General features: G+C 44.3%; 1 protein-coding gene across 1 annotated transcript; it reads left to right on the top strand.

Annotated features, from left to right (window-relative positions):
• Positions 1–2596: 2596 nt before the first annotated feature.
• RFXAP (regulatory factor X associated protein) lies at positions 2597–7721 on the top strand. The gene is made up of 3 exons (XM_032679251.1): positions 2597–3349; positions 5989–6096; positions 7503–7721. Exons 1-3 carry the CDS (start codon positions 2597–2599, stop codon positions 7611–7613), a joined length of 972 nt encoding a protein of 323 aa, XP_032535142.1. The 3' UTR covers positions 7614–7721.
• The last annotated feature ends 12246 nt before the right edge of the window (positions 7722–19967 follow it).

Below are 19967 nucleotides of genomic sequence, written 5' to 3'. Positions count from 1 at the left end.
ATAAAATTCATTTGCTAATTCATTAACCCTTTCAGTACCTTTGTAAGGTACTGTTAGTTTCTGCAGCTTTCTGTTGCTCTTTGTTCTTCAGATGAGGAAAATGAGAACTATGGAGTTGAAGTATGCTTCCAGGCACACTCTCCAGTGAGATCCCCATGTGTTACCAGGGAGTCTAAGACAGAATCCAACTTATTCTAAAACGGAGGGAGTTTTCAGCAGAGCATTTGGTTGGAAACCGTAACTCCATGAAAAATTTTCTCATGTAGCCTTTCACAGCTTCAGTCTACTGGTCTGACTGGCCCATGACAAACCTATGTGTCTCAGTGGGGCTTCAGAGAATTGGTGGTGAAGGACACAAGCAATTCTGCTTCCCAGGATTTAAAGGTTATCAGCTTCCCGTTTCTTTTAACTAGTTATCGTGTGGATACGTGCAGGGAGTGTGGCTGGAGAAAAATATTATTGATTTTGTTATTACTTTGAATTTTTCTTTTAATTAATTTCAGGAGCACTTAGAATTTTAAGACGGAATTCTTTCAAGATGTATTTAAAGCAAAAAAAATAAAATTATTTAGATGGAACTATAATGTGAAAAAAAAAACCCAAACATTTTGTGACAGCCTCTGTCTTAAGGAGCTGACATAAAAGAGATGAGGCAGGAGAAAAAGAAGGCTATGTGTAACTTTTACATGTTTCACTACAGGCACAGATATAAGGCTGAGTTCTAAAGAAAGCTTCTGGTAAGTCGTCCCAGCATGGCTGTAACAGAGATGAAGAAGACACTGAGGCAGATGTGGGGAGGGTAAGTCTTCACTGACCAAAAAAGAAATAGTTTGTAATTCCAGTTTAAACACTACAGCTGGGAGTCACCTTAGCCATATTAAAGTTGACTGGTGGGTCAAAGGCGATGAAGAGAGAGTTACTCCGTTCACTGTGATTTGCCTGTGACTATACCACATCATTAACTATTTTGACAAATGAAGGAGAACTGTATTATGACAAGATCGAGAGTGAAATGGAATGGTACAACTGTAAACAGCATAATAATTTACCTTAATGAAAGGAAAAGGGAGCTGTGGTAATTGCCAGGGAATAAATGGAGTCAGCTCTGTTCTTTAATATGGGATTAACTGATGCATGCAATGAGAAAGGCAAGAGCCCACAGACAGTAAGGAGGTAAGAAAAATGAAGGGGGGCAAACAGCAGGAGATGAAGGAGATGGAATGCAGTGGGACTTCTCTGCAGGAGTGAGGAAAATCCAGTGCCTGACACAGAAAGAGTAAGTAAGAGGAATACTGAAGGTAGGCACGACAGTTGCATTACAGGTAATGTTTTTCTTGGAATAAAATGCAAGAGCTTTGCAGAGAAAAGGACAGGATTGAGGAGTGACAAAACATCTAAGATTATGGATACACCATTCACTTACACTGCAGAATAAAGAAATTTACTTAGCAATAATGTACTTGGTAGGAATTGGGTGAAGATAAGTTTAGCTGCTCAGATGAACCTTCTAATAGGGAAAAAGCATCCAAACCACCATCCAGAAGTAACCCAAAGAAAGAATCGATTTCCAAAGGAAGAAAGGGAAAGGCAACAGCAAACTAGGGGAAACAAAAAGGCTAAGTGGGAGAAGACAAACTGCATCACTTTGTCCCCCGTCTGAAGTGACAGTGGCTGAAAAGCAAAGACACAAGTACAGTCTAGAGACAGCACTTCGGAAGATCAATGGTAGGAATGTTTAGGTCTGGACAGACATCACAGGACCAGAGCAGGACAGGAGGCTGAGCAGGCTGACTGGATGTAGAACCCCAGAAGATAAGGGGCTAATGTGTATGTCTCAAGAACAGAGAGCCAGATGGCTGCGAGAGACAACCAAGGACTGTTGGTACTAACAGACAAGGATTGTTGGTACTAACACGCTGTGACAAAGAACAAGATGTGACTGGAGAAGGGGAACGTGGAGGTAGGGCAGCACTTCTCTGGGACAAACACCCTTGTTCTGGAGATAAGCACAACACAGTACTGTGCAAGTCCAGGAATGAGGCCAAGAAATGGGCATGGACAGTAGCAGGGAATCAAGACCACCCAAGACACCCGAAGTCCTCCAACTCATTCCCAGAAAGATCTGAAAGAACAGACTGCACATGGCGACTAATTTACATGGAAAGCAAGAAACCTATCTTCAGGGTCAGGAAACCTATCCATGAAATGGCATCCCCACAAGCCCAGGTGGCACTCCCAGGATTCTGAACATCTTTTTCTCTCTCCCCTCCTTCATTTCTTTCTCTCTCTCCCCTCTCCCTCACTCCCTTTACTTCATCTCTTCCTTTCTCTTCATTTTCAGGCTTCCCCTTTATCCAAAACCCACTGCCATATGCCTATATAGTAGGTCAGGGGCTAACACATCGATTTCCATGCCAAGTGTGCAATGTACTAATAAAACTTCGATTGCTTGCGGACCCTCTTGACTTCTGTCGTTCCTTTCGACCACGAGCATTTACGAATCTCGGGTGTTCCCCTCCCCTTAAGGGTGGGACGTCACACCGGCCCAAACCACACTGGTGGCTGTGCCGTGATTAAAAGGGCTTCCTGCCACAGTATGCCGGTGCACCCTCGAGGCAAGCCCCCTCAGACCACCAAAGGGGCGGCGCCGCCATTACAGCCGCCCCCGCGCCCCGTCCCTCAGCACGGTTGGGGCACATGCGCGGCGCGCGCGGCGCCTGCGCGCTGGGGGCGCGGCGAGGACGGGGCGAGCATTCGGGGCTCCGCGCGGTCGGGCAGGGGCGCCCCGCGGGGCTGCTCCGCCGCCGCTCACGCCCCCACTTTCGCCTCTTCCTCCTCCTCCTCCTCCTCGCCGCCGCAGCAGCAGCAGCTGGCGCTGCTTCTGATGCAGCCGTGCGGCGGCGGGGAGGCGGCGGCTGGGACGGCGGGGGTGGCGCTGCAGCCGGTGTCGAGCGCCGACGGGCCGCTGCCGCCCTCCTCTAGCGGCGGCTTCATGGTGCTGTACGGGCTGGGAGGCCCCGGCGGGGCCGAGGCGAGGGAGGAGGAGGCCGAGGCCGAGGCGGCGGGCGGCGAGAGCACGGCCAGCTTGGAGGAGCTGGAGGAGGAGGAGGCGGAGGCGGGGGCGGCGGCGGCTTCGAGCGGCGAGGCGGCGGCGGGCGGCGAGTGCAAGAGCTGCACGTACCAGGGCTGCAGCGAGACCACCACGCAGGTGGTGAAGCAGCGCAAGCCCTGGATGTGCAAGCGGCACCGCAACAAGATCTACAAGGACAAGTACAAGCGCAAGAAGAGCGACCAGGCCCTGGGGGGCGGCGGGGCGGCGGCGACCGCCGGGGGAGGCTCCCGGGCCGAGGTGAGGCGGGGTGGTCGGCGGGGCCTCGGCCGGGACACCCTCAGGGGTGCCCGGGGGCTGCGGCTTCCCTGGAAAATCGGCTTCTGTCAGACCCGGGAATGGGACCTTGCTGGCCAGAGGAAAGGGCAGAAATGTGGGGCGGTCCTACAGCTCACTCTTCCTCCGGTTTGCCGGAGCAAAGCCCATTTCTTCTTAGCTCTCTGACATAAATTGTAGTAGCGTACAGCTAGACCAGGACATTTCAGGGAAAGAATTCTTGCTAGAGGATGCTTCGCTGTGTAGCGCGTGGTTTTTTTCACAGGAGGAAGGGTGAAAAAATAGATCTAAGAGAGACTTCTTGTCAGATTTCTTGCTCAGTTGATGCTGAAATAAGTTTTAAAGTCACAAAGGCCGTTAGATATCAGGTTATATTGTATATAAGAATCAGTTGTGTAGGTTTTTCAAGATGCTTTTCCGTTATTATTTTTTATATTATATGGCAGTTTTTATATATTTAGACCACTGCTAGTTTATACTTACTTTTCATAAGCTTATGTGTATTGTTTGGATGGGGAAAAATTGTCAGTGGGAGAGCTGATGGTAACGTTCGACTTTTTAAATAGTTTTTTTTTCTACAGTTACTGACACAGCCAGGATCACAGATTTTCGCATTTTTGGTCACTTGTTACAGAGTGACCAAGATCTTGTATTAGGATGAGACAGAAAGAGGGAAATGGTTTTACTCTTGAAGGTACTGACTAGTTTGTGCTTAAAGGGGCAAGTATAAAATAGTGATTGCCAGAAGGAAAAAAACACCAACTTGCCTGACACTTATTGTAGAAGCAACCCTTTTATGTCAGCACAGCTGTCTCTCGAGTTATGTGACTGGCAACTGATCTAACTGCAAACTTAACCATCAAAAAACTTTTCCTTTTTCTGTTTTTCTTCATATAAATATAATAGTAACCATACTGGGTGTCACACTAAAGAATCTTTTTTTGTGTAGCTGTAAAAGCTGGCATGAAGCAGGTGCATTAAAAAAAGGGAAGTGTACATGATGCTGCTAAGAAGTATTCTCTCATTTTCTCTCTCAGTTCAAAGAACTTGCTGAAATAGCTGTAGGTTTTCTGATGTATTTTGTAGCTCTTAAGTAATGCCTGTTCCATGTAGTATTTTGGATTTTTTGTTGAACCCTGTAAGCTCTGAGCATCTGTTACATTCTGGTAGTTTCTTCAGGTCTGCTGCTTGGTTTATATGATCTCCTTGTTTTTGAATCTTTCTGCTGTCAGTATGATTTGCCAGTTAGTGTTTACATGAGAAGATACGGTGAACAACTAATTTCTGTTCAGTTTGTGACACTTAAAACTTGCCTCCTAAGTTGTTTCCTTCCTGCACTGAAAAGGCCTAACATGCTTGTTTTCAAGGAAAAAGTTACATACTTTTATTATTCTTGCTATTCTGTTAACCTTTTCTAGTTCTAGTGGCTACTTCTCTTTTAGATGAGGGAACAGAAGCTGCGCACAGTATTCAGTCAAGATCAAAATGAATTCTAGATTTATATACTGGCATGACTTCCCCTCTTCTCTCTTTCTTCTCTGATAGTTCATCCTGCTCAGTTTGTGAGCTGGGTCTACAGAACTACTTCCTGCTCAGTCTGTAGAAATACTTTTGCTAGTTCAGAAAAAAGGACAGTATGGGAGAAGGGCAAAATCGTAGCATATTGCATAGTGATGGGTTAAAATCTTTTGATCTGTAACATGAAATAGTGATTATTGCATTTTGGAAGAAAGTGGACTTGCTTTTCCCAAGTTTTGCAAATGCAGATTGCTTTGAATGTTATGAAATTAAGGCCTGAACTTGCAGAAGAAAGGATATTTAGTCCTAAACTTAGTATGCTTTTTGCAGTGGTCTCTGTTAAGACTTCACAAGATACTGTTGTCTTGTGGAGTGAGAGTTAGGTTCCCAGTAGATGTTTTCATATTTGACTTCTGTGGACAGGATTGAAGTGAAAGATACTGGGATACTTTGTTCTTCCTTTTGATCCCTTTCAGGTAAGTGGAAGTGTCAGTAAGTTATGAATTTAATACACAAAGAATTCAACATAGGTTTAAATTTTCCAAACCATTGATATTTTCTTCAGAGCAGATTGTAGAGCCATATTGTATTCATATGTCTAATTCAGGTGACTGGTGATGGTACAACAAACAGAATAAACTTGCGAAGAGAAAAGTAAGCCTGAGGCTTCAGCAAGTTCATAATAGTGTTCTGAAGTATGTTTTGTTTTGGTACTAGAAGTACTGTCATTCCTGCCCAGTTGTAAATGGTAAATATCACTCGCTTTCAGAAGCTGGAGATTGAACTGTTGTGACTTCTTTTTTAAGAAATTCAGTCAAATAAATTCAAGGCTACAACTAGCCCTAGTAACCTGGTTACTTTTGCAGTGTGGAAGACTTAAATCAGCTGCATTGCTTTGGTGTGACTGGTGAAACGGTGAAAGGATGTGGAAAGAAGAGGCCCAGTCTTGAATAGATACATTTCCATTCCTGTGCTGTTACTTTCCTGTGCAGATTAGGAGGCAAATGTTCTTTACTCTTGGGATTTCTGTGTATCACTATATCAGAGTTTATAGTCTCACTTTCTCTTTTTTCTTTCATGTGCAGGATAGTGTTGAAGGTTCAGTTCCTGTTACAAAGCAGAGAACAGGATCCATTGGAGATCGCCCAGCAAGACCTACTCTTTTAGAACAAGTATTGAATAAAAAAAGGCTGGTAAGTCTTGTTTTCGTAGAGGTTTTGAGCTCAAAAATTGTTACCCCACCTTTATTTACTTAACTGGCATTGCTGTGAAAGATCAGTTTCAGATTGTTCACTACATGTGCATATTTTCAAATCTGAAATACGCTGCAGAGCAGATATGTGCCTCAGCCTCTCTGTGAAGAATACTAAGATAACTGAACTTAGTGATCACTGCCACATTAACTGAAGTTGTGTATTATGGTAGTAATAAACAGGCATGGTTATTTCTTCAGTGTAAATAGTGCTTATAGTATAACTGAGGGGTTTTAGCTTGTTAAACCAAAGCTTTAGGTAGAACAATGTATGGACTTTAGGTCTGATATAAGCTTTAATTACTCTGGTGTGTTTTAGAAGTTGAAGATATATCACACTTAAGGTTGGGTATGTATGTCTTGATAAACTGTAAACAGTATGATTCATCTGTAGAGTGCATGAATGGCATGTGTTCTGAGTTTTTAAACACTTTGTTGCTCCTTTAAAGAATTTGGCCCAATGAAGGAAAATAATTCAGTACTTACAGTTTCTTTGGCTTCTCCATTACAACTTTCATTCCTTGTGGCCGGACTGCTGTTTTGAAGTGTTGGGAAATTCTGAACACTCAGTGAACACAGCATCATAGAATATCCCGAGTTGGAAGGAACCCATAAGGATCATTGAGTCCAAGTCCCTGCTCCTTGCAGGTCTACCTAAAACTAAAACATGTGGCTAATACTCCAGATGCTTGAACTCTTCATAGGAACATGAACTTTGCTGCAGAATTACAGTATTTTGTTTGTTTATTATACTCTTTTTGAGCTATCTGCAGTGGGAAATGTAGAAATTGGCTCAAAACTGAAGACACGATTCAGAGGTGTTTGTTTTCAGTATGTCATTAGATTATTCCTGTTTATTATATTTATGGGTTTTTTTGCAATACTGTATATTCTTTACATTATGACCCTGCTTTCAGGATGTGTGTTAATGCTGCTTCTGGTTACCTGATGGTGTCTTGAAACAGTGCCTAGATGTCTTGTGAGCCTGTTTTGTAATTCTGCATTTGATTGAACTCTCGTTTGTATGGGTGTGCTGGTAGTGACTGAGATACAGTTAATTTTCTTCACAGTAGCTTGTATGGGACTGCACTTTGGGTTTGTGATGAAAAGAGTGTTGATAATGCAGTGTTGTTTTAGTTATTGCTGAACAGTGCTTCATTCCACAGCAGGGAGGGAGCGGGGGAGGGAGTGAGCAGAGGCTGCTGCTTAGTTGTCTGCCACGGTTAAAGAACAGCAAGGAGTAATGCACAAATTAATTTAATGGAAAGTAATATAAATGTAATATAGCTATTTAAAATATGTGAGTTCTCTAAAGTAAAGTTCACTTTCTTTCTTTCTTTCTTTCAGTCCCTACTCAGAAGCCCAGAAGTAGTGCAGTTTCTACAAAAACAACAGCAACTGCTAAGTCAACAAGCTTTGGAACAAAGGCAACAACAGTTTCAAGGAGCCCCTGGGTAATGAGAACAGATCAATGACCTTCAGATCAGTCTGGTGCTGAAGGAGGGATAGGATCTGTATTTTGTATAAATACAAAGAATCTCAATGTTTAAAGGAAAATGAAAGTTACTTTTGTTATGTATTTGTATCTTGTTTGCACTTTTGAGGTTTTGAGCTGCTTGGGTGTCTGCAAACTTCTGAGCAAATCATAGAATCATAGAGTGGACTGGATTGTGTTAAGGAAACTTCCCAATCTGACCATTCACCAGACTCTGGCAGTCACATTCCCAGTGCCAGAGACTTTAACTGCTGGGACCAAAGCCCCTTCACTGTGGGTGGCTCCAGTGAGCTGACGGCTCTCTGCCCTGCTTGACTCCCTACAAACCCCACTCACATGCAGTCAGACCAGGTTTCCGTACAGGTTCGACCTCACGTTTCCTATAGCAGAGTCTCAGATGTCTCATTCCATAAAGCACTTTATTCACAGCGCAGTCACACAGAAACAGCCCCAGCTGGTGCCTCTGAGGAGGGACCTCCAACAAAGGAACCCTTGGGCTTTTATACCCTCGCAGTCTAAGTGCCAGCAAGTCTCACTCTTCCTCCTGAATCTTTGGCTCCTGATGTGGCTCTGTGTCCACTCACCTGGCTAGTGCCATCGGACTTCATGCCCTTTGTTATGCAAAGGATTGGCTTGGCAGTTCGTGGCCCTCTTGGCTCCTAGCTAGAACTCAATCTGCATCTCAGTCTGTATCTCTGAATTGCAGCTTGCAAAACGAGCTACCTGAGAGATGCACTTAGGTAAGGGTTTCGCTGAGAGTCACTTTGCTTAAGAGAACTTTTCAGTGCTTCAGGAAAGCTGAAGAGAGCTTGGAGACAGTGTTCTAGCAGCAGTGAAAACATTAAGGCCAATTTTCTTCTCCTTCCAGTGCAATAGTCCGTGGCAGAGACGCATCATTAAATAAAATGATGCTGTGTGTGAGTTAATGGATGGCAGTTCTGCTTTCTTTGCAGTCCCCAGGTGAAAACGAGAGATTCCTTTATTTTTCTTCTAGATTATTGTTAATCTTTCAGTTTCCCACCCCCTCAATTTTATTTTATGATGTATTCCTCAACAGTTGCAAGGGACCTTAAAGCTTCCTCACAGGAGAGGTGCTCCATCCCTCTAATCAACTTGGTGGCCCTCCTCTGGACTTGCTTTAACAGGTGGATGTCTGGGGCATTGGGAGCCCCAGAGCTGGACACAGTGGCCTGGTTTACAGGATCTGCTTCCAGCCAACCAGTAGTTGTTTCACTGTGGTGAGTATGTAACACTTAACTTGGCATGTTTGCCAGGCCTCACTATATCAGAAATCCCAGTTCCCTCTATTCCAGGGAAATTTTACATGTGTAGCTCTCTTCATTGCAGCACATCTCTCATTCATGAATGATCTGTGTGATGGACTCCATGGTCATGACCCCATGGATCATGAGCCCATTGTTGCATCTCTTCCTAGATGTCCTGATGTTTCATGGGCCCATTGGGCTATAAATAGCTCACCCTTCTCCCAGTCTAGTTCTATCTGTGCTATTTCAATTTTGGCAGCCGTATATACCTGCTTATTGTTCTGATGTTCTTCAGTGGCACGACTTTTGGGCATGTGAGCATCTACCTGATGTACCTTCAGAGTCATATTTTCCACTTGTGCAGCGATGTCCTGCCACAATGCAGCAGCCCAGATGGGTTTACCCCTGTGTTGCCAATTGGCCTTCTTCCATTGCTGTAGCCATGCTCACAGGGCATTAGCCACCATCCAGGAGTCAGTATAGAGGTATAGTACAGGCCACTTTTCTTGTTCAGCAATCTTAAGGGCTAGTTAGATGGCTTTCACTTCTGCGAACTGGCTTGACTCGCCTTCTTCAGTGGTCTTAATGACTTGTCATGTGGAACTCCACTCAGCAGCTTTCCACCTCTGATGGTTTCCTACCACATGGCAAGATCCATCAGTAAATAGAGCATAGCCTCTTTTGTCTTCTGATAACTCATTATATGGTGGTGTTTCTTGAGCGCAAGTCACCTCCTCAGGCAGTGCTCCAAAATCTCTGCCTTTTGTTCAGTCCATAATTTCTTCAAGGATTCCCAGAAAACTGGGTTTTCCCATGCAGGCTCATTGTGTGATCAAAGCTACTCACTTATTACACTGCTTGCATAATGTATTGAGGGGATGTTCCCTTTGAACATCCAGTGCAGCACAGGCAAATGCATTGCCAAAAGGAGACATGCTTCTGTCCCAACAACTTCTGAGGTGCCTCGAACCCCCTCATAGGCTGCTAATATCTCCTTTTCAGTTGGCATGTAGTGGGCTTCTGATCCTCGATAACTCCGGCTCCAAAACCCTAGGATTTCTCCTGATGTTCTTTGCCAGAGGCTCCAGTTGAGACCATGCTCCCCAGCTGCAGCGGAGAGAATATTTTGTGTAGTTGGTCCTGTTCAAACAGGCCCCAGAGCTACCGCACGGGCCATCTCCTGTTAGATCTGCTCAAAGGCCTGTTGTTGTTCAAGGCCCCACTCAAAATGGTTCTTCTTCCAGGTGACTCGATAGAGGGGGCTCACAAGCTGACTATAACCTGGAATGTGCATCCTCTAGAATCCTACAAGGCCTAGGAAAGCTTGTGTTTCCCTCTTGTTAGCCTGTGAAGACATCGTTCCTATTTTGTTAACCACACTCATAGGCGTATGATGGCATCCATCCTGCCATTTTACTCCCAAGAACGGAATCTCTTGTGCAGGTGCTTTGCTTTTCTTTACGGCAGACCCAGCTTTAAGACTCTTGAAATACCCTCTCCTGAGGTAACTGATGCCAAGGATACAAGGGGCCTCTGGGCCAGTCACAATAGGGTGCTTTTCCCACTTGTCCCCTGCTGTGCTCATGTTGGCCTCTAATACAGACAGTTTTTGGCATCCTTGTGTCACTCCAGAGGTCCAGATGGGTTCTGCACTCCTGTGTCTTGATAGCAGCAGTGTGCATTGTGCACCCATATCTACCAAAGCTCTATACCTCTGTGGATCCAATGTGCCGGGCTATCGAATCATCCCCTGTCATCCCTTTCCTCCTCGTGGCTGAAGACAGGTACCCTCTATTCCTGTTCCTGGTCAGAGTATTCACTGTCTGACCTTTGTGATGCCAGATCAGAAGTCCCCTCACCAGGATCAAAGGAGTTGATTTAAGTCCTTTCATGTATGGGAGGTCGCTGATTGCTTTTTTGGATCTCTGTGGCAACTACATTGACAGCCTTCTTGGGTAACCCCTTCTTAACAGTTCTCTTTCCTCTCAATTCACATACCTGGGCTTCCAGCTTAAAGGTGGGTTTGCCATCCCACTTCCTTTTGTCTTCCCTGTGGTCATGCAGAAAGAACCAGAGTTCACCATATGGCCTGTACTTGGGGCTTCCTTTCCCTCTGACCGGGGAGGGGACCAATCTTGGGCTGCCCCTGAGGGCTGAGGTGCTGGCCCGTGGGAATGAGGAAGCTCCTAGAGTTATTCTGTGTTTTGAAGCCAGGAGTGCCACGGTCCGCAGGGAAAAGGGAAATGGGACCGAGCACTGCAATAAGGGTTCTTGGCACAGTCGAGGGTTAGTGCAGCAATGCTGCTTTATTCAGGGAGAACAAGGGTTTATATAAAATAGGTTTGAGGGGTGGATTCTAAACTGGGGAGGAGCAAGCGACTGACAACTCAGGGAAAAGTGTGATAGGGAGACAGGGGAAAGGTGGGTGGAACTCCTGGGTCTCCAAGGGAATGGGCCAATGGTAGCTCTCTCTGCTCTGTGGCAAACTGTAACCAATCAGTGGCAGAGGAGCAGGAAAACAGGGGAGGACAGGGTGACAAACAACTTTTGGAGGGAAAATCTAAGGAAGAAATGGGGACAATATGGAGGTATAATGGACTTCATAAAATTTAACAATAAACTGGGGTGCATAAGATTTCGTAAACACACAACAATAAACTGGGGAAAAACTGTCAGTCCGGTAGGTGAATTATCCAGTAAGTAACAGGTCCATTTAGTTCCCATATATGCTTCTCCAGGCAACATATCTTTCCCATTCTGTCTTCTTATCCACCACACAGGAGGACATCACCTCTACAGCTGGTGAACCCATCTTCGGGTAATATAATGCTACCAGGCTGTTGGAATATGATGCAGGGGTGTTTTGAACCACCTTCCTCCACCTCGCCTTTGTACAAGGTCCATTCTCTGGGTCTTTAGGGGTGTTATCATGTCCTAGATTACTATAGATGACTTCTCATTAGCGCTGCTAGTTCTCTCAAGTACTGGATACCTTTATCTGGAGTGGTCCACTTTCTTGGGAAGTTCACAAGATCTTCCTTAAATGTGTATCTTGCCCTCACACTTGAGAAGAGCCATGTCCTGAGACTGCAAATTGCTGCCTCTTTTCCAGTGCCTCTTTAACAAGGGATCCCAGCTCTTTGGCTTCGTGACCTCCTGATTGCTGACTGTAGGCCTTGTTATTCCAGCATCAATGTACAGAATCACCTCCATTGACCTGCTGGCCATACTCCTTTTGATGCAGCCCAGGAGACAGTTGCCAGTTCATGTCTAGCCTCTCAACCACCAGCCCCTGAACTCCTTCTTGGTGGGGCTGCTCTTGATCATCCCTCAGCCTGTGTTGGTACCAGCAGCTGCCCTTATCCAGGTGCAGCACCTTGCAGTTGGTCTTGTTAAACAGTGGGATATTCCCATTGGCCCAGTTCTCGAGCTTGTCCAGATCCCTCTACGTGGCATCTCATCCCTCAGTTGTGTCAACCACACCACTCAGCTTGGTGTCACCTGCAAATCTGGAGGAGTCTATTTTTTGATTATTTTTAAAACTTCATTTTAATGTTTAATTTTTTAATAAAAAATTGTTTATAGTAGTAATGTTTAGCTGAATACCCTTTACGTAACAAAGTCTTCCATTTAATTTAACCTTTTTTTATATAAAGATTTGCAGTTAAATCAGTCTTTGATGACAATCATTGAAGGAAGTCAGTTACTTTCTATGGAAGTTGTGAAATAAAGTTTTGAAGTTGAGCCAACCCAGTGGCATGACCTAACAGTAATTACTCAGGGATATGAGAACTGTCCAGTAGAATCTTACACTAAAGGCAAAGATAACATGCCATCAAGAAGTCAATCCAGTGGCTCAGGAAAGTACAAGTAGGTGATCCTCCTGCTATCTGTTCATTATCTGCAAGTTGAGTAGGTTTGAAATGCTTCATTGTGCATAGCATGAAAAAGAATTTGTGTTTAAAAGTTCCAAAACAGATAAATGGCAAAAAGCTTTAAAGAAGAATTAGGTGGAACATATGAAACTGGAGTTAGATCTTGTTTTGTGGAGTTATTTGTAACGACCAACTTTTTATATGTGAAATATAAATTAATTGCAGATTATCACTCATTTTTAAGTTACTAAATTAAATTTTAAAGCTTTTAACTCATAATAGCAAATTAATCCGAAAACTCATCATCATGGCTAGGCTTCGCGAACGAAGATTTGTGAAGGCACTATCCACATTTGCAGCAGGCACGCTGGTGGCTTATGAGGCCAATACGTGATAGACATATCCGATTGCAAAAGGCGCAGCAGAAAGACTCCTTAGATGGTGTATTTTGCAAGACACGGTTCTTTCTGCGTTGCCTTTTTTCCTCGAGAGTGATCCTGCGTGAGTTCTCAAAGGCTTCCGCAGCGTTATAGATGGTGTGTCTCCAGGCCTCCCGATTGGAGGCCAGAGTAGACCAGTGCTTTAGAAGAAACTCTGAAGGCCATACAGCAGGTAAAAATCGGCAAGGCAGCTGGGGTTGATGGAATTCCACCTGAAGTCTGGAAACATGGGGGCCTTGCACTCCACACCAAATTTCACGAATTTGTGGTGCGCTGCTGGGAGCTCGGTGAACTACCATCAGACCTTCGTGATGCTGTCATCATCACTTTGTATAAGAAGAAAGGTTCTAAATCAGATTGCTCAAACTATCGTGGTATTACTCTGCTCTCCATTGCTGGCAAAATCCTGGCAAGAATACTCTTGAACAGACTAATACCCACTATAGCAGAAGGAACTCTACCTGAAAGTCAATGTGGTTTCAGAACCAACAGGAGCACCACAGACATGGTATTTGTCCTCAGACAACTGCAAGAGAAGTGTAGGGAACAGAATAAAGGTCTCTATGTAACCTTTGTCGACCTCACCAAGGCTTTTGATACTGTGAGCAGAAAAGGTCTGTGGCAGATTTTGGAACGTTTAGGTTGTCCCCCCAAGTTCCTTAAAATGATCATCTCACTCCATGAGGATCAGCACGGCCAAGTCAGATATGGCAACACACTTTCTGAGCCCTTTTTAATTAAGAATGGTGTGAAACAAGGTTGCGTTCTCGCTCCTACCCTATTCACCGTCTTCTTTAGCATGATGCTCCAAAGGGCCACAGCAGACCTCGATGAACAGGACGGCATCTACATTCGATACCGTACTGATGGAAGTCTATTCAATCTAAGGCGACTGAAGGCCCACACCAAGACCTTAAACCATCTTGTCCGGGAGCTGCTTTATGCTGATGATGCTGCCCTTGTTGCCCACACAGAAGCAGCTCTGCAGCGCTTAACATCCTGCTTTGCAGGTGCTGCTGAGCTCTTTGGGCTGGAAGTCAGCTTAAAGAAGACAGAGGTCCTCCATCAACCTGCACCTCAGGAAGTCTTCCATCATCCCCACATCACCATTGGCCAATCAGAACTCAAATCAGTCCAACAGTTTAATTACCTTGGTAGCCTCATCTCCTCAGATGGTAAGATCGACGGAGAGATAGACAACAGATTAGCTAAGGCATATAATGCTTTTGGAAAACTCCACAAGAGAGTATGGCGTAATAAACACTTAAAGAAAATCCGAAAACTATTCTTCTAAAAAAACCTACAGTTAAAATTCTATTAAGACAACTGATACTGTATCAGCTGCAGTGCTGAAAAAGGTTTTCACCCAAATCAGATGAACTTGCAATTGATTGGGTTAAACATCCAAACACTATATTATGTAAGTGTTATATCCCACGTTTTGTTTTTGAAACAAAGTTTTGTATTAAACCACATTTCTGAATAGAGGTTATCCAGATGGGGTGGGTGCTTATTATAAAGTACTACTTTAAAGTTATTGCAGCAGTTTGATCCACGAAATAATATCTTTTCAGGAGTATTTGTTAGTCTTATGGATTTTCTCAAGCTGTGCTTTTTGTATGTATAAAACTTGTTCAGTAGGGATTAATTGTATTTAGCACAAGTTGTTCTTTTAAAAAGAACTTGAAAAACTTTGTATATCTGGACCAATAAGTGTTTGAGTAAAATCTTTGTTTTTCTTTAAAAACAAAGCCTGTTCTTTTTTGTTTTGTTAAATTTACATGTTTGGGTTTTTTTTCCCCATTACTAAAACAGCCAGCTCTGATTAGATGGCATTCTGTTTTCCAAGGCTCTTGGTATAAAAAGTTATTTTAGCTTTAGGTAAAATCAGGTTACTTTTCAGTGTATTAGAATATATGTGAAAACATAATTGGCTGAAAGTGTAGAATAAAGTATTTGATTTTGTTTCAAATGGTCAGCTTATGAAAGGCGAATAGATATAATTAAACTTTTAAAAAACTCAAACCCTCACAGCAGAAAGGTTGCACAGGGAGTGTTTGTTAAACAGTGCTGAACAAGTTGGTTATGTCAAAACAAATGCAACTTGCTGAAGCTGTGCATAGAGATGTTCAGTACAGTGCAGCTCACCTATCCTGTACTTTTGGTGGTCTGTAATACCAGTGCCTTACAGGTTAGTGCAGGTGTTGGGAGATGTGCTGGCAGCAGGGCTGTCCTGTTTGGGCAGAGTTCCAGATGGGATTCTCAAGCTGTGTGTGAACCCAGCAGTGCCTGCATGGCTCTGAGACTCATTAGGTTGTCTACTCCCTTGCTTCTTTTATTGCAGAACAAAATCTGAATTTTAGGAAGATTAAACCATTACACTTCTATAACAGTGCATTCTTACTGTATTTGTCTTTTTCCTTGAGCATTTCAAGAACTGTGCAGCTGCAAGTCTGTCTTTCCACTAATATCAGTCTGGTGCAGAGCTAGGGCCTCTGTCGTAGGGCAGCATCACTGCTCATTGACTGCCTGTCAGATCAGAGCTGTCTCCTTCAAAAGTAAGCTGAACCATCATCTTAAATCACCAAATCTACCACAGAACAGTGAAGGATTCATAAACTATACATCCAGATTTTATGCCATATTAATTTTCAGTACATTTTCCTGTGTCTAGCATACCATTACTCACTTAGTACAATCACTGATTCTCTTGCCCAAGACGAACTTGTATGAATAAAGGATTTCTAAATGCTCCAGTTCCCACAGTCACCTGTGGTCTGACTGGGACCTACCTAGAGTTTTCCATGGCCAATCTCTTTCAAAGAGAAGAATGGCAGATGACAAGGGAAAGAGCTCTTAAATCAGAAATCTCTTTATTAACAGTAAAACACAAGACGTGAATAATCCCTTTTACAATAGAATAATTTCAGCCAAAGAAAATGGAGTGTGTTAAAAAGTGTACAAACATCAGACTAAATGTGTTGACTTCAGAATGCCTCAAATCAAATGCAGCAGAAGGAATGCTTCTGAAAATGTCCACTTGGTTAGCAGTCATTACATCTTTCTTGATACGACACAGCATGGAATAGAGTACTCTGGGGCTGAGTGGAATACTCGAAGCTGCCCTGATCTCTCGGGCTCCTGAAGCTATGTCTGAGATTTTTCATTCTCAAGAAGCAAGGGTCCAAGTATTGTTCTTTATACAGCAATCTATGCTGGTTTACAGAATATCATGAACGGTGAATAATACTTGTGGATGGTGCAGATGTTTTGCTTTGCTTCTGGTGGAAAAGAGAGGGCAGAATTGTTCATAGACAGAAGCGACTCTGTTAAATCTATGCATGACTCACAGTGCTTTTCTGCACCAGACTGATAGCTTGTATTTAACACAACCCCCCCACACACACCTTGCTCAAATCCACCATTTCAACCCCTTGACTGCATAGAACTTTGCAACCTTATGGCTTCATTGTTCCACACTAAAAGCCTGTTTCTTCACTTTCTTGTCTCACTTCTCAGCCCCATTTATATCACAGAGGTGATGCTGAAGTGAGGGTTTAAATTGCTAACACTAACTTATTTGCAGAAAGTATGCTGTGGTACATTTAGCTTGTACTTTAGAAGTATTTTAAATCATTAAAAACTCCCAAGTGCTTGAGTAAGTGAAGAAAATTTATCTAAATGTGCATTATCTCTGCTTATCATTATGTTTGTTCCCTTGCTCTCTTGTTTGCAAAGCTTCTCATGGACATAACTGTGAACTAATAAGACAACACACACTTTAGCATCAAATAAACCACTTTGAAATACAATTTGCTCACTCACTACTGTGAAAGTGCAAGGGGTCAGACTTTACCAAGTTTTTTTTAGCTTTTCTTTGCTGATGAGGTCTGTATTTAAAATTATTAAGTGGTTGGTCTATTTCATCCTATGCTATTCATATGCAATATTATTTGAATACTAACACAGAATATAAAATAGCAGCATCCATGGATAATAAAAACACCATGACTGAAGATCTAAAATCTGTTCACAATTAGCTGCAAATGTTCACATTGACTATAATGGAAGAGTAGCTGACTGGAGGATGTAGTGGTTATGTCTAATTGCGTAAGAGACACGACCTGCAAATTAGATTTGTTATCTGTACAGGCACCGTCTGCAAGCATGGCCCAGGTGCAAGTGCAGGTGTCCTCTTGGTAGGACTCTCATGCACCTCACCTCCCTGACAGGGAAGTGGGGCATCAATATGGCAATGTAATGTAAGGCACAGCTGGGCAGGCTGTCTGGAGAGCCCTGGGGTGAACAGGTAACAGGATTCTGGCTGCTCCTGCCCATTCGGAGCTTTCCATGAATAGATAACAGATACAAACCAAAGGCTGTTGTGTGTGCTGGTGCCCAACATGCTGAAGTGTCTGTCTGCACTAGAGACACAAAAGGATTTCTCTCAGCTGAACAAAGACTAAATGCCCACTCAGGCTTCCTGTATCTTGCAGTAAGGTACTCCTGAAGCTGCGATGAGGAAGAAGCCCTGTTTCAATGGGTGCAATGAAACCTCCAGGTTGAGAAGCTTTTCATTCACAGATCTAAAGTCTCATATAATCTCTCTCCCTGCTGCAAGATGGGACCAACTGTTGTCAAGCTCTTTTTCAATGGCGACCTGATCTCTTAGTTGCTCTCAAGGAAGCACATTTGTCCATTCTTAAGTACTGATAAAAATATGAGTCCCCATGAAAGCTCCTGCTGACTCCGTTTTCCTTTGGGCACTGCAATTTCCCACCTATGCATGAAGTGAGCTGGTTTATCACAATTCCCAGGTAGATGCTCTTATACAGACCACGTCTTTCAGTTGTGTAGTTTCTGTTCAGACTGCATCTTTCTTTGAGGAGCACACACTGGATGTGCTTGTAGTGTCCTTGAACATTTGCCCCAAAACTGAACTCATTAGTTTTGCAGCAAGGTAGAGGGTAATCTTTCAAGTGCAGTTCCCAGATGCAACCAGAGCCTACTCTCTGGATCACATTTGCCCCAACTATCGAATGGCTTAATCAGGAATCTGGCATACTCACACAGGCTGGATGTACAGGAAAAACCACAGCAAGGATTGTCATACTCCAAGCTGCTCTAAAAGCAGGTCTTGACAATTTGGTTAGATGTGAATGTAAAAAGCTCTAGTGAACACAATAGCTGCCCAAGCACATACTGCCTTGATACCTCCAGTAATGACCACTGAGTTTAGCTGGTCATATGCTCTCTCCTCCTCAGTCTCTTCAGCATCTCAGTGCATTTCTGGCTATTTAAACAACCACGAACTGCAAATCCTCTATAAAAATCTCAGCCCCTTCAGTGGGGCTTCCCCTCACTCAAAAGGGCTTGGTTTCAGCTGTCCAAGTAACAGTCTGCTCTCCAGCTTTCTCCAGAGCAAGGAACTCTTGCCTTTGGCTTGGAGAGCACCTGGGACATCATCATCATCAAATGGTTTGGGTTGGAAGGGACCTTTAAAGATGATGAAGTCCTAACACCCTGCTATGGGCAGGGACACCTTCCACTAGACCAGGTTGCTCAAAGCCCCATCCAACCTGGCCTTGAACACTTCCAGGGATGGGGCATGCACAGCTTCTCTGGGCAACCTGTTCTAGTGCTGAGTACAGGGGCAGAATCACTTCCCTGGTCCTGCTGGCCACACTGTTCCTGACACAGGCCAGGATGCCATTGGCCACCTTGGCCACCTGGGCACACTGCTGGCTCATGTTCAGCTTCCTGTCAATCCAAACTCCCAGGTCTCTTTCTGCCTGGCCGTTCTCCAGCCACTCTGTGCCCAGCCTGTAGTGCTGCATGGGGTTGTTGTGGCCAAAGTGCAGGACCCGGCACTTGGCCTTGTTGAACCTCATCCTGTTGGAATCAGACCATCTCTCCAGTCTGCCCAGGTCCCTCTGAAGAGCCCTCCTGTCTTCCAGCAGATCAACACTCCCCCCCAGCTTTGTGTCATCTGCAGATTTGCTAATGGTACACTCAATCCCCTCATCCAGATCATCAGTAAAGATATTAAACTAGTGACCAGCCGCCAACTGGATGCCGCACCGTTCACCACCACTCTCTGGGCCTGGCCATCCAACCAGTTCTTAACTCAGCAGAGAGTGCCCCTGTCCAAGCCATGGGCTGCCAGCTTTTCCAGGAGAATGCCATGGGAGTGTCAAAGGCTTTGCTGAAGTCTGGACAGACTCTATCCACAACATTCCCCTTATCTACCAGGTGGGTCACCTGATCATAAAAGGAGATCAGGTTGGTCAGACAGGAGTTGCACTTCCTAAACCTGTGCTGATTGGGTCTGATCCCCTGTCCATCCTGTAGGTGCTGTGTGATTGCACTTGGGATGAACTGCTCCATAACCTTACCGGGCACTGTAGTTTCCCAGGTCCTCTTTGCAGCCCTTTTTGTGGACTGGTGTGACATTCGCCAACTTCCAGTCATCTGGGACCTCCCCAGTGAGCCAGGACTGTTGGTAGATGATGGAGAGTGGCTTGATGAGCTCTTCCACCAGCTCCCTCATCACTCTAGGATGGATCCCATCTGGTCCCATAGACCTGTGAGGATCCAAATGGCTCAGCAGGTGGCTGTTTCCTCCTGGATTACAGGGGGGCTATTCAGCTTCCTGTCTCTGTCTACCAGCTCTGGAGGCCAGTTGTCCTGAGGACAGCCTGCCTTCTTGTTGAAAACTGAGGCAAAGAAGGTTTTAA

This window comes from Chiroxiphia lanceolata, chromosome 2, assembly GCF_009829145.1.
Source record: "Chiroxiphia lanceolata isolate bChiLan1 chromosome 2, bChiLan1.pri, whole genome shotgun sequence".
Taxonomy (NCBI): Eukaryota; Metazoa; Chordata; class Aves; order Passeriformes; family Pipridae; genus Chiroxiphia; species Chiroxiphia lanceolata.
The sequence above is the reverse complement of the archived record's forward strand: the minus strand, read 5'-3'. Positions and strand labels throughout refer to the sequence as shown.